The 14,867-nt window shown below is 38.8% G+C and overlaps 1 protein-coding gene across 2 annotated transcripts in view; it reads right to left on the bottom strand.

The window, feature by feature from the left end:
• Nucleotides 1–14,656, bottom strand: part of swt1 (SWT1 RNA endoribonuclease homolog) — a 30,288-nt gene extending 15,632 nt beyond the window's left edge. Inside the window, exons 1-14 of one of the 2 annotated variants that reach the window (XM_042483830.1) lie at nucleotides 14,623–14,656; nucleotides 13,835–13,916; nucleotides 11,968–12,041; nucleotides 10,750–11,839; nucleotides 10,444–10,573; nucleotides 9,747–9,848; nucleotides 9,367–9,558; nucleotides 8,324–8,417; nucleotides 7,602–7,837; nucleotides 7,004–7,149; nucleotides 6,618–6,756; nucleotides 3,517–3,656; nucleotides 3,078–3,208; nucleotides 2,604–2,750 (exon numbers count right to left, since the gene is read on the bottom strand). In XM_042483830.1, coding sequence (XP_042339764.1) covers nucleotides 2,604–2,750; nucleotides 3,078–3,208; nucleotides 3,517–3,656; nucleotides 6,618–6,756; nucleotides 7,004–7,149; nucleotides 7,602–7,837; nucleotides 8,324–8,417; nucleotides 9,367–9,558; nucleotides 9,747–9,848; nucleotides 10,444–10,573; nucleotides 10,750–11,839; nucleotides 11,968–12,041; nucleotides 13,835–13,912 — 2,699 coding nt within the window. In that variant the 5' untranslated portion in view covers nucleotides 13,913–13,916; nucleotides 14,623–14,656. Of the gene's footprint in view, nucleotides 1–2,603; nucleotides 2,751–3,077; nucleotides 3,209–3,516; nucleotides 3,657–6,617; nucleotides 6,757–7,003; nucleotides 7,150–7,601; nucleotides 7,838–8,323; nucleotides 8,418–9,366; nucleotides 9,559–9,746; nucleotides 9,849–10,443; nucleotides 10,574–10,749; nucleotides 11,840–11,967; nucleotides 12,042–13,834; nucleotides 13,917–14,622 lie in introns of those variants that run through there. The other variant, XM_042483831.1, reaches the window with a different exon arrangement.
• Between the last annotated feature and the right edge of the window lie 211 nt (nucleotides 14,657–14,867).

The raw sequence follows: 14,867 nt of genomic DNA, 5'->3' as shown, positions 1-14,867 counted from the left end.
TGGAATGTAGGGTAGGTGAGAAACGCAGCAATGAGTGATGAGCTGACATCTCAAATGATCTGTCTTGCTTGATGTACTGCTTAAATTAACTAAGTAAAACGTCATTAAAAGTGTCACTTTGGTTTTTTTTTTTTCATGGTCACAACTTATTTTCAAGGTTATTTTCTAGAGCATATCACAGTGAAAGGAAAAGTCCTCTGTACTGGTTTTGTAGGAGTTCAGAGCGACACCAGGATGAAACGCAGGGATCAACACACACTTTGCCCTTTGAATGTCTGAAGTTTATTCTTCCTCGCCCTCAAAGAGACCCAAATGTCACAGTGAATCCCATCTGGGGAATAAATGATGTACTGACTCATAACAGGACCTCATATTTGTGTGATGTTGGGATGTGTGTGAGAAGAGTGCAAAAGAAATTCATAAGGAATAATGAGGACAGATATGTGATATGTGAAGACTTATGTAACCAAATTATTAAAGTCTAGCCATCTTTCTAAAATAGTTATATCATATTCATGGAGCTGAAAGAGTTCTGAATTGTGGGATGTTTTCTTGCATGACAGCTATGTGAATCATCACTGACTTAAAAGGAAACAAGTTGACTGCAAGCAGCGGATGTCAGCTTGAGAAACACGGTGATATCATCAAAGAAGACAGAAGAAGACCACTACATCCATCCAAAGAGCTCCACTGATATGTCATCTAGCAATGGCATTAATTCTTCATGGTGGAAATCCTTCACTGCACTTAACCAAAGATTCACTCAGCCACTTGTCCCTTTGTGATTACTACTGTGCCTGCTGTATGATGTGTTCAAATCTGTGTCAAATGTAAGCATGTACAAATATTTTCAGGTGACACTCAAAGCCCAGTTGTACAGCCTACAGGAGGTGAAGAAATCTCAGGGATAACTGTTAGCATTTGTGAGAAACTTAACAGTGCTACAGTGTAACACTGTTTGTTGCGTCATGGGAGAGGTGATAAGGCAAAGCTACAAGGTCAAGCAGATTAACACTACTAACACTACATGCCAAATAGGCCTGAGAGCTGAGAGCATACAACGCACACACAGGAAGGCGTGGGCAGTTGAGGACAGGTGAAGGACAGTTTAGTGGGGCTTCTTAGAGGGGCTGGCTGTTGAGACAAAGGTGATACTCTTGCGAAGGAATGAGGAGGGTTAATCCAAGGGGTTTAATGGTGTTTCTCAAACTTTTTGTGTCAAGGACCCCTAAATCGATACACATTAGGTCAAGGACCTCCATGTGATAAGATTTGGCTTTAGGGACTGTCATCTGAAAAGATTTTGGTTGTTACATATGACTAAAACCAGAATTCTATAGTAGTCAACTAAAGTTGAGGAGATAACTACGGAGGAAGTATAACTTCTATTCAGAATAGTCACTCTTATGACTCTTACTCACATTGGGCTCACTTCTATGGACCGTTTCACTGAAATTGTATTGCTAGACAACAGCTTAGGTTCACATTTACTTCCTGTCAGCTGATGTCAGTCATATACATGACGGAACATTCCAAAAGGAAAAACAAAAAGATCAATTGAGAGTGCTTATGCTATTGAAACAGTCTAATGTCAATGAAATAGTAAAAATACACTATTCCCCATTTTTTTCTGGGGACACCCTGGGACTCCTTCAAGGACCAGTGGTTTATTGAAGATGGACAAGAGGGGATGATGAAAAGAGATCGACACAATAATTATGAAGAGTTTTCAGAGAGGCAGCCTGAGGTGCCACATGAATTCCTGCTCAGAAATTTCTTTGAAGACTTTCATTATATTCTCCTCCAATACTTTCATGGTTAGGTGCCCAGACTTTACAAACCCACTGAGGATTAGATCTGTAACACATTTTGCATTTATAGCTATGGCAATAAAGTTAAACTGTTGCATACAAGACCTGGCTGCAACAGAAAGGAAGAAAGGAAGAATAGGAGATTATACCGTCTGTGTTTTGCTCAAACAAATTTTCTGACACTTGTGGGCAGTGGAAAGTAGCTGTCAACACAACACTAATAAATCATCAACTTCTAAGTTGATATGGCAAACTTGCGAGTGAATAGTTTGTATTTACACACCCAACAACAATATAATTCATTTGGAGACATGTCTCTGGCCCCTTCCCAAAAGTAAGTCAAGTATTTCCTCTCCTTTTAGCTCTGTTTTTGGTCTCAACATCTCCTAAGGGTAATATCTGGTTGTTTGGCTGCTGATTGCTCCACTACATTCACCAGTTATTTGCTAACTTTGTTGGGCAGGTAGTGTACAGTTAGTTTCTGGAGCTTTTTTGCTTTCTCTGGCTGAAAACAACATAAATCTAAAACAAATAGCTAAAAGTATTTTTAAACCTCTGTGGAGCTGAGGGGAACTGCAGTGTCGGATGATAAGTAACCGCCTTTCACACACAAGTTGTCATGTAATTAATTAATAAAATAAAAATATTGAATACAGCCTCTTCAGCAAAAATGACCAAAGTGAATAGACTGCATATAAACTGACGCAGACAGCTAGTGGCTAACAGGCAGAGGAGCAGAATATCTGGTGGTCTGTTGAGAATGACAGCAGTGATGTGAGTGGGCTGAGATACCTGCTGAAGGCTTGGAGCAGCTGCGAGACCATCGAGGACAGTTTGTATAAACACACCAAGGCGTCCTGTGGTGGCGGAGGACCTCCCACTGGCTGAGTGCTCTGCATGGTGTGATGGTCAAAGCCCAGAGCTTTAAACACTTCCAAGCTGAAACATGACAGAAAAAAAATGACCTTAGGGATCAAAATAAACAACCTCTAAAGTTTTGTTGTTGTTTCTGCAATCTTCTCCCCATTTACTCTTCTTTCTATTCGCACAAGTGTTGCAAAAGTCCTCGCTCACTGTAAAGAATGGGTCTTCTCAAAACACGGAATAAATTTTAAATGCAAGTTGACATAAAATTCCACTAAAAACAAAGTCCCTCAAGAAAAGCATGGCATTTTAGAGCAAAAAATTGTAAAAACATTATCCTCAACTGTTATCTGCACCACAATCATCCCTGCACTGCATCAGTCAAATCCCATTTACACCCACCTTATTTGACACACATTACACCAGATGTTCTCAAACACAGCCCACACTTCCTGGTGAGAGACCTGAGCAGACGTGGGTTGTTTGTCTTCATCTTCATCATTCATGACAACATCACAGGCAGGAGATTCCCACTACACAAACACACAGATGTAGCTATAAAATCCAACAGCGTCTAACATGAAACTGCATCCTACTGTCTGAGTAACTATTGTTTTGGTAATCATTTTAAGCTCATTTAAATCCTCAAAAGAATAGATTTCCTTCAAGTGTTAGCTGGGAATAAACACAGCACATGGCTAAAACAGAGTACAAAAAAATTTTGTGTGTGTCTTTGCATTCCTAGAAAAGGAGCTGACTGTTTGAACGGATCAGAAGTGGAAAACATTTGAGATGTGAGTGCATGAAGTACACTTAAACTTCAAAATTACTACTAGCTGACCTGTGGATGTAGCTTATTGTAAATGTTGGCCATTATGGAGATGGCAGTGGGAACACGGCTTGAGCTTTTCCCAAACGCTTTCACAAGCTCCTTGGCTTCTTGTAGGGCTGTTGAGGTGGAGCTACAATCTGCTGTATTACCTGAGAAAACACATGATAGATAGAGGTGAACCATCATATTTGTGACAGTGGATGCACATAAAGGTATACATAGATGTTTTGTGTGTATAACCCTCTGAGAAGTGTTATAAATATACAGGTGGAAAACAAACGAGGCAAAGTGGTGTGTGCCAAAAACAAGTCAGCTCAGACTGACTGTGAGCTTGTATGTGTGTGTGTGTGTGTGTGTGTTTCTTATGTCTGACTCAGTTTACTTTTGCTACACTGAATACCTGAAAGTACATAATATTCCCTTGGTAATGGGTCTTCTAAGGGGGGTCTGCGACCCCTAGGGGGTCCTCCAAGTTACTGCAGGGGGAACCGCCAAGTTATTGTTTGACAATTTAATTTGCTTTAATTGAAAATAATTTAAAATGTGTTTGAAAACATTGTATTTGTAAAGATATATTGGCCTATTTGTAAAAACAAACAAACAAAAAACAAGCAAACAAACCTTTTAATTTAAAGTACACAACATGACTGAGGAGCTAACTGCTACCAATGAATCCTTGCACAGTCATGTTAGCGCACCACCTCTAAATCACTGTGTGGCACCTGTCCGTTACTGCAAGGCAAGTTAGTTAGGTAACAGTTAAGAATATTTAAACATATTGGCCAATTAACTGTATTATTATTCCAAGTGTACAGACATTCTTGTGAGCCACACTGGATCATTTTGTAACTTTTCAAGCAAGAGACTGACATACCGTCTACCTCAGAAACAAAAATGATGTATGAATATATAAGTCTGCCCATAATTATTACTTTAAGAGCTTTGTATTGTATGCACCATAAAAGGGTATGTTTATACATGGCACTTTAGGCCTCCCTACACCTTATCGTAGGTCCAGTTTAATATACATCTAAATTTTATACAGTATATGTGTTACAGTGTCCCTGTCTTTTTTCAACTAGAAAAACATTGAAGACCCCTGCGTTCTGGCTGTAACCATAACAGATAAATACCTATCCATAACCCTTAACCTTAGTGCAACCTAAGCAGCTATCAATACACAGTAAAATGTGCCAAAAGTTGGATGAGCATTCCTATCGAAGCCCAGCATTCATGTTAAATGTTGTTTTGACCCATCACATAGACCTGTAGTGGTATGACTGGGCCTTCATAACGAACATCCCGTAGTGGGTGCTGGATCCAAGATAAACCAAAATGTGGAAAGATATACTGTAGGTCTGCACACTGGGGAGCTCCCCTTTAAGGATTTTATTCTGAAAAATAACTGTTGTTTCGAACCAAAACGCTCTTCTTCAGACTTAACCCTATGAAAGGTGACACAATTCACTAACACTGACATGAGTTACCTTTAAGCAAATCTAACTCTAGAATTAAAATTCAATAGAGCTTTTGTCACTTTTTAGGAAGCTGTGGAAGGTCTGTCCTCACAAGTGTGGCTAGAGCTGACTCACAGCCTGCTTAAAGGAGACCAGAAAACTGCACGCAGTACTTTTCCATTCCTAGATTTGTTCTTAGCCTCACATACAGTTTATCCCTCCTTCCATTCCTCCACCTTCTCCTCCTCCTCCTCCTCCTCCTCCTCGTCCTACTCTCACAGTCCTGGCAAAGCGCCAGTCTGCGTGGTACCGAGAAATCCAGAATCATGTTAGTGTACCAGGGATACACAGAGCAAGAGCGAAAACTCCATTGTTTTAGCTATTAACATTCTTGAAGGGATTAAAAATCATTGTGCCGCTGTTGTAGCAGTCACCCCCGCACAGGTGGACAGAGAGACTGAGTGAAAGGCTGACACGCCCACACATAGGCAGGCATACAGGCACGCACACACGCACGCACATAGTATCACAGCATTGTAATTAGATCCAGTGATGAGATCGAGAGCAAGAAGTGCTGCAGAGGACGACTCAGCATCTTTCTGACACACATCGGTGTGTCCTGTTTTAGCAGATGACCTGATTCTGAATGTAGTTCTGTGGGGTTCTAGCGCAGTGCAGAACAGACCACGTCATCCCCCAGTGGAGTAAGGGTTTTATCTGGGGGATGACTCAGTATATCTCAACACCACTGTCCAGAGGAGAATAAAAGGAAAAATGCTGCTCAGCTTTCAGTCCTAAAACTGTTGCAGTGTGACTACTATCTTTGAATTTAGACACCTCTGGAACTAAGCATGGTGGTGTTAAATTTTATGCTCTTGTATCTTAGGTAGTATCTCAAGTTTAGTGTTTTTTAATTTTTTTTTAAAATTTATTTTCAGAATCTATTTTTCACATTCAAAGGAAGATTAAAATGTGCTCCTGGGAAACAAGCATCAAATGTTCTCATCTACCATATGTCACATTGTCAAGCCTTTTCAAATCCCAGCAACAGAGAAAAATGAAACTATGTAAGAGGTTCATTCTCAGTAAGTGGATGCACTGCACACAATGGAAGCCAAATTAGAAATCACAGTTTATGGAAATACAGCTATAAAGAAGAGCTCATTTCTAAACTAACCAGATTTATCTGTGCGAACAATGTGGAAAATGTTGTTTTTTTTCCCTGAGTTACACATTACATTTCTTGAGTTACTGTGCAACTGTACACTGAGTGCTCAGGGGTTTGGACTGTGGCCAAGACAGACAAGACTGTTTATAGTAGCCTACATGTAGAGATATCTAACTGACCAGATGATCCACTGTTATCTGTTTGTTTTGTTTTTTCTTTTCCAGCTGTTATGACACATTTAGACATTATTGTAAAATAAAGTCGACTGTTGAGTTAACCTTGAGGATGGTACACGTCATACACAGTTCTGAACAAAAGTTCCAAAGACAACTGAAAATTGCAACAAAAACTGCAACAAAATATAATTAAAGAAATATACAAAATCATATTAAAGAATCACATACTTTATAAATATGTTATCATTAGATGATGGTTGAAAACCACTGATATACATAATGCCATTTTACCATCTTCCACCTACATACCTGAGTTGAAGAAATCAATAAGATGTAAGACGGTTTGCAGCTTCCTCCGTGGAACAACGCTCCCAAAGACGGCAATCCAGTGCTTTTTCAAACACTGCAGGACATCTTGAAGAGTCCAGGGTGGTTTAAGATGAACTATCTGTCAACAGAAAAAAACCCCACAATGAACAAAAGCCAACATAAAAAGAAAAAATTTTGCAATGTTTAAAATGAAACAATTTTTGGCACCTACGACACATGACACTCAAAATCGATTACAGTAAACTCATGTAAAGAGTAAACCAAAGTACACTCTTTTAAATCACTTCATGAATGCTGGACATATAAGTTCTCCATGTTTTGAATGCATTTAGAAACAGCAATAACAATATGTAACACAATCTCACTTCTAGCCAGAGGTCATCGTAAGCGGCCTTCATCTCCACCTCTAACACATCAGAGAGCACCTCTCGCAGGCAGTCTTCTAGTTCAGAAACACTGCTGGGGTCCCAGTTTGTCTTCTCTTTATCCTCACTTTTGCTCAGCCACTTATCTGTGCTCAGTTACATACATACATATCGTGTATGAGTAAAGATATCAAATAAAAACATAATGCAGGACAGCAGTTATTTCTTACACAATATGCCTGTATGTGCAGCAAAAAAGAGAGCAGTGGCATAACAACCAAAACACACTGGGTAATATGGCAACATTTCTCTGCAGATGCAGCTTCCAGTGGAATACTAGTAATAACTAATGGTGTGTGTGTGTAAGGGCGACAATTTTATTTTTTATTCTCATTTCATTTTTGTTTGTTAAAACATCACCTGAATTAAATACCCAGTATGGATGGACTTGAAGTGAGGCAAAGAAAACATGGAAAACCGGAAGGGGTGGTGAGACATGGCAAGTACATGGATGGTATGCGTTGTTCACTCACAATGTGATGTAATATGGCAAGTAATTTCCTGTTTTGCAAGACACACACATTTATCTCTGGCTCACCGTTCTCTTCTACAGAAAGGCCTGTTCTCTCATGACTGTGTGGCTGCAACGATGTAGAGCTCCTGCTCTGCATTGATGATGAGACCTGAGGGCTGATGTGGGGCAGCATGGGCGTCTTAATGTTTTGTGGAGGATGAAAGTCATGCCTGGAGCTTCCAACCTCTGCCTCCAAATCACTCTTGCTGAGGGCCTTCACCCCACTCAGGAGAGCCTTACTGCATAGGTTCTTATCATTACTAGAGAGGAAATAGGGAATAGCATGTTTTGTTTATAAATCAGGTACAAATCACATTAAGAGACATTTATTTTACAGAAGCCTGGAGGTTTAGTGGCTCACACCAAATCCAGAATTATCTGGCATGTCGCTGTGCAACCCTAATCGAATGCCTACTCGCTAATTTTTCCTTTAATTTAGCAAAATGATCAATGACAGTGTCTGGAAATAATACCAGTTGGAGAAATAGGTCAAAAGTAAAAAGAAGGTGAGACAATACAATAGCCACTCTACAATGCAAGCCGAAAAAAAAAAATCCCTGAACTAAACTACCCGAGCTCAGCACATCTATTCTTGCCTAATTACTCTGTCTGGCCGTCTCTTTCTCTCATCCCGACTGGAACTATCTGGCTGGGCCCACTCACAGTCACATGCATGTGCATTATTTGCAGAGGACACAGACTCTGCAGCAGCAGCACTGTATCAAAGGGGGGGAGGGGGGACTCACGTGCATAGAATGAGAGCACACTCTGGGTACAGACTCTGGTATTGCAGGCAGCACTGCAGCACCCTGTCATCATTATTCTCGGCATTCAGACCATCTGGGGACAAGGAGGTACAAAGAGAACGAGGAAGGGAAAGGAAGACAAGAGTGACAGAGAGAACCAAGACAGTCTGTATGAGGACAAAGAGACATGTTTAATTCATGACACTGATACCACATGGTGAGCATGTTGCCATGCAGTACAACAGAGTGTATTTTCTTTTAAAGAAGATTCAAAGATGAAAACACAAGATGGAAATTTTAGCTCTATTTCAAGAAACGCACTGGATACTTATACACTCCATAAATACTCTGCTGGAGTTTATCACACATCATTTTGAAAAGAACTTCATACCACTGATAAAAAATTAATGTCTGATTAATTTATATACAGCTAAGAAGTGGTAGGTTACCCTGTTCATGGGTGAAACCTGCCCTTGAGATATGCTATGTATGCTATTAATACTGGAGTTCTGCAGCTTACTAATAGTGCCACCTAGTGTGCATGTTAATATAGGGCACGGATGTATGGTAAGCTCTGTTGCTGTGTGTTAAATAATGTACAGTAAAAGTAGTCCTATGTAAGTGCATTTATGCAATTGCATCAACAGTTAGTAACTCATGGAATAGCATTTTGTAATCTCCCACACCTCAAACACTGTACCATGCTTAATGATTGACTTCCAAAGATACTGGCTTTAATTGCAGAAAAAAATCATATAAATTCATTATAATGTAATATATTTGAGGTCAATGACCACTCAGTTTTTACAGCTTAAGAGAGAGCTGGAGTGCCAGTATGAAAGATGGATTATTCTACTGTGATACATTTACTCACAGAGATAGCAGACACTTTCCCTTTAAGTGTTTTTTGTTTTGCCTGCAGTTTCTGCAATGTTTATGTTTCTCTTTTCTTACCAGGGATGATTTATATTGGCCTTTTCAGCCATCATGTTTGATAACACCCAACAGTTCCCAGTAAAAGTTTTCCTTAAATCAGCACTCACTGCTGCTCTCAGCGGCCTGCTGCATAGACTGCCCCCACAGGTGAGGTTCCCGGCTCTTCAGAGAGCTGTAAATGTATGAGATGGCAGGAGTTGCCAGGTGGGCCACAGAACCTGACAGGCCTCTTCCCCTTTTTAGGGAGTCCAGCTCCTGCAGCACCACCCAGGGGATCAGGACTACAGGAGACACCAGGGCTAAAACGGGAGAAAGCAACAAGTGATGATTCCATATTTCATAAGTGTATTTCATCATGGCTAGAAGTAAACCCTAAAATGTTAACTGGATATTTTTTATATTGGCATGTTATATCATTCTATAACATATGAAATAACCACAAATCACTTTACAAGAAACTTCACATATTAAAACAGTTTTAAAAAACCTCCAAGGCCGTGAGATGTGATCATTTTCACATAATCCAAGTCACTGAGGAGAATGTTGGTGTCCAAAACAAGGATTAGATCTTGATGGGGAGGCTGTTTACCTGTAAAAAAGACAAGTGTATAGTAAATAGTTTTCTTGTTGATTGTCAGAGTTTAACAGCTGAATTAAATAAATCAAATTGTACAGAGCAGGAAAAGCTTAGTGCCGTTGAAGGCTGCAGGTCTGAATTCTTTCTTTTATTAAACAGAACTTTGTTGCGACATTGTTATGAGACCTCATGTTTTATATGGGACTATTTATCTTTTACACATCCTCTGTGGGCCTGCTTTTTAATCTAAACATTTTTTAAAAAATATTCCAGGACAAGAAGGAAACCCACTGGTTCCAGAAACCAATAAAGATAAGAGAATAAAGAATCTAGTTAGAGTTGAACATCTTCAACCTTTAAACTTCATATTTCTTATTTTGTTAACATTTTAATGTATCATTTTGAGGCAAAAGCAAACGTTTTTCAAATTATGGATCATGTTTCATTTCAAGGACATTAAATGTGAGGCCATTACAAAGCATACAATGTTTAACTTAACTTATAGTGCCTCCATGTGGTCATTTAAAACAACATTGCACAAGAAGTTCATATTCCACTCTAATGACGAGGGTGATAAAGCATCTTCCAGTAAAACAATAAAACTTACATTGTGTGTCTGCACCTCTCTCTTCTGAAGGGTCTATTTCCATACAGGTGAGTTCTCCATAGCTTTGCATGACATTAACTTCCAATCTCTTCTCTGAGCGGGCAAGATGAAGCTCTTCCACTACTTGCATCTATAGAAAAACACATTTTTAAAAACAAACAAAACACAAACACTGCCTCCCTGCCATTCTGAACCACTGCAACATCAAAATCTTGACGTATTACCAGACAAAACTTATTAGAATGATTTCTAGCATAAAAATTGACTTGTTCAGATTAAATTAATTATGCTCATTTTATTTTATACCTGATCATACCACGGCTCAGTGAGAGTATGGGGCGTCACTGGGACTGGGCTTGATGAAGACAGCTTCTTATCTTGTCCTTCAGATGAAAAACTAGGTGTAATATCCAAACCACTGTGAACTTGTTGGACAGTTTCCTGCTTAGAGTTGCTTGTTGAGGCCCTGGAGTCTGAAAGCTCAGTTTCATGTTTGAGGTTTCTGTTTGTAGAAGTGGCATCATTATTCTCACTGGTATTATCTACTGGCCTTGGTTGAACCTTTTTCGGTATCTTAAAATGAATAGGTAGAGGTGATGCTACAGAAGATATTTGTTGCTGAGCAGATGATGATGATGATGATGATGATGACTTAGCTGTCTTACAAATCACTGATGTGACACTCCGTGGGATTAAGGTGACTTTCTTCACTGCATTTGAGCTACTAACTGAGGTAGTGTGCTTGGCTGGAGGGGAGGAATGCTTTGTGGTCGAAGCAGAGGAGGTTTTTGCTTCTGTGCACAAGCTCCTTTTGGCCTTATTTTCCTGATGTCTTTGGCACAACCTCTCAAACAGTTCTGTTTTCTTCTGCCACTGAGAATCTTTGGAGTGGGAGGAGGTCTTGCTTGGTTCCCTGGTCTTGATAGTGCTGCTGTCATCGCCAGACCTTGGTGGTTTCTCAGTTCTGCACCTCCTCTTCAGCACATCCTGCCTCTGTTCTTTCTGCTCAGCTGAAACCAAACTGGGACTCATTAGGGGCTCTTTTGATTTGGATGGGCTCCTCCGGGAAGACTTTTCATCGAAGCTGCCTTTAGACGTCTTGTCTGTTCTTGGAGGAACTGCATCTGCACTGTTGGTACGTGAGGGTTTTGAGGATTCCCTTTCCACAGTCTTACTCCCACGGCCAGCGTCATCTTTCCTTGAAATATCATGTTTTGCTTTACTAGAGCCTTTTTCTCTATGGAATGGCATTCTACACTCTTCTTTCTTAATAACTGGTTTCTGGTCTGTTGCTTGTGTTCTTGCCAGTCTGTAGACAGGCTTCTTGATGTGGCGGGTGCTTTGGGAAACATCTTTAACTGAAGGAGAAGCACAGTTTTCCTGTTTTGCTGCACGGCTAAATGTAGAAGAACAGAAGAAATATCACAGTCAGAGATAATTAACAAAAAATTCATGTCAGGGAATGATGTTCAACTACATAATATCAACAATTAGTTGGTATACATCAAGTATACTGGTGCTAACCTCTCCTGACTTTTTACATCTTGCTTCCTCTTGCTACTTTTGCGATTCTTGGTAAGATCTTCTTCCTGTGATGACTGAAAACATGGGGGAGGAAAGAAAACATTCAATCTCGTGTGAACAGCTTGTTAGAGTTCAGCACAGACCCTTGATGAGAGAAACAAATACGGATGGCCGGTATTTTCATATATATGGTCAGACTACAGTTGAAACTGTAATATTTTGATAATAATATAATAACAATTATATATATATATATATATATATATATATATATATATATATATATATATGTGTGTGTGTGTGTTAAAAAGCAACACAATTGCTTTTTCCAACTTTTCACGAGTTGGGGGGTTTTGGACATTTGATTGGACAAAAAGGCAATTTGGATACCACTTTTGGCTTTGGGAAATTGTAAAGGGTATTTTTCAGTGACTGACATTTTATGAATAAAACAACTAACTGAGAACACAATCATCAGATGAATAGATAAAGTAAATGCTTGTTGCAGACAACATGATATAATTTATATTTGTCAGAGTCAGAGATATTGCTATGTCCTTTATACTGTAGTAGCTATCCTATTGATACCTGTTCGTGGTCTATTGAAGGCAACACTGCAAATCAGTAAGGACTGTTATAAAGCTTTTAATTTTAGATGATTTTTGCATGAATGTGATGACTCATTTGATTTGCACAAAACATGAACAGAATAATACAAAGGAACAATAGCTCCACTAATTTTCATCACATCTATATTTTATCATAATATATAGTGACACCATGGTATTGAAATTACATATAACTGTATGAATGAATGACTTAATTACTAACCAAAACTAAAAACATATTATAAATAAACAAAATAAAAGTGTGGTATCCGAAAAGGTATAGGTAGAAGTAAAACACACACACACACACACACACACACACACATATATATAACTTATATATCTCTACACCCTTTCTCACTTTTTTTCTTTTAACTCATATATTATGTCAACTGATAGGATGATTTTTTTGGGATGACTTCTTCAAGGATGGAGATACTGGTTGAAGCTTCAATCTGGAAATGTTTATTACGAGTAAAAGTATAAGTATACGATCATGATTACAATTACAATGAATACAAGTACAATAAAATGGGCATGAATACAAAGACAAATACAAGACAAATACAAAGACGAATACAAAGACGAACTAAGACGACGATGAACTACAAACAAACACGAGTACAACGAGCGCTCGAGACAAGACTAAAAGCAGACTAACTGACACAAAATATAGACAGCTGGCTGACACAGATCACATGGAGAGGCAGTAGTATTTATACAATGCTATGATGTAGATGGTAGGTAGCACTTATTAACATGTCTGGTGCTAGAGTTCCTTGAGAAATGAGACATGTATTTGTGTTGCTAAATTTACTGGCACTGGTCCATCTCAGGTATCCATGGTCAAAATAACTTGTAGGCACTAAGAGTTTGGCATATATAGGTATGTGTTTACTTGAGGCAGATACACACTTCTTAACTATCTATGGTAGATGCATAATCATAAACATTCATACTAACAGTAAAAAAATTCCAAATTAATTTACAACTAGTATACAAACAACTATCCCCAGTTTACTTACCACTTACCCAATTAAATACATAAAAAACGATCCCGGGTTTATTTCCAATCCAAATATCCCACAGTGTTACAAAATAAATACAACATATATATAACATATAACATCTATATATTATATAACATATAATATAACATCCCCTTACACAACCTTTACTCATCTACGTATATACCTGTCAATTAAATATAGTATGTTATCCACATGGAACATTAGTAAACATGCTGAATGCCTTCTTACCTTATCATCTTCTTCACTTGAGGATGACGATGACTTCTTGCGCTTTCTCTTTTTTGCCTTTTTTGACTTTTTAGACATTTTCCTATGAGAAGTGATTTTAAATGGCAGACATAGTATTTAGTGACTAGGCAACATCCTTACAGAACAATCCATTTTGATTGTCAGCAACACCTTCTTTGGCACCTACCTAGTGTGCACCTATAGCTATACCTATATAAAACAGAATTAAACTTCTCTTGAAGAGGGACTAGGAAATGCAAATTTTAATTTGAATAAAAACAAACCCTAAAATTAACGGTAAGTGCTTAAATGACATGTCAACAAGGCTTCCTGCACTTTCAAATTGTGTCACGCGAACTGAACTGGTTAGTTCCAGTTTTTGTCTCTCGTGTAACTGGTCGCTAATCAATGTAATCAATTTAAAGTACAAACCGCTTGTTTAATACAAGAGGAACAAAATGGGGCTAAAACTGTGCTATGAAACAAACATAACAATTTCTTATGTTTTAGAAAGCATCGTATTAAACCAATTTCTGGTGTAATACTATAGAATATAAACTGTAAAATACACAACACGGTACAGACACCTATACGCTTAAGTTAAATGTCACAGTTAGCTAACTTAAGCTAACGCTAGCTGCTTAAAAAAACACACACAACAAAGCCGCTACAGTACAAACTAATTCTCTGTTTTTAATGTCTGAAACGTTCGCGTGCGTCCCTGCAGTCGTATAAAGCATGTGTGGTTGGAATAAATGTGTAATTCACAGAAAAGTAGATTGACTTACTCCAATACCGAAGGCTTTCCAAAACATCCGCTGCTCTTCCGCCTCTTTCTTCTTCTACTACGATTACTGCCTCTTCTGGTTGCTACATTACCGCCACAGACTGGACTGGAGTGTGCGCGCCCGGTAGTTGTTGGGATAAATGAACTGTTGTCCTGTATGAGAAGATACCCAAAGCATGCAAATATGTGAGTGCTCTAAAGACAAAGACAGACGCAGTCATTCGTAATGGAGGAGAAGATAGTATA

Source organism: Plectropomus leopardus, chromosome 3 (assembly GCF_008729295.1).
Source record: "Plectropomus leopardus isolate mb chromosome 3, YSFRI_Pleo_2.0, whole genome shotgun sequence".
Lineage (NCBI taxonomy): Eukaryota > Metazoa > Chordata > Actinopteri > Perciformes > Serranidae > Plectropomus > Plectropomus leopardus.
This window is presented reverse-complemented; position numbering and strand designations above follow the sequence as displayed.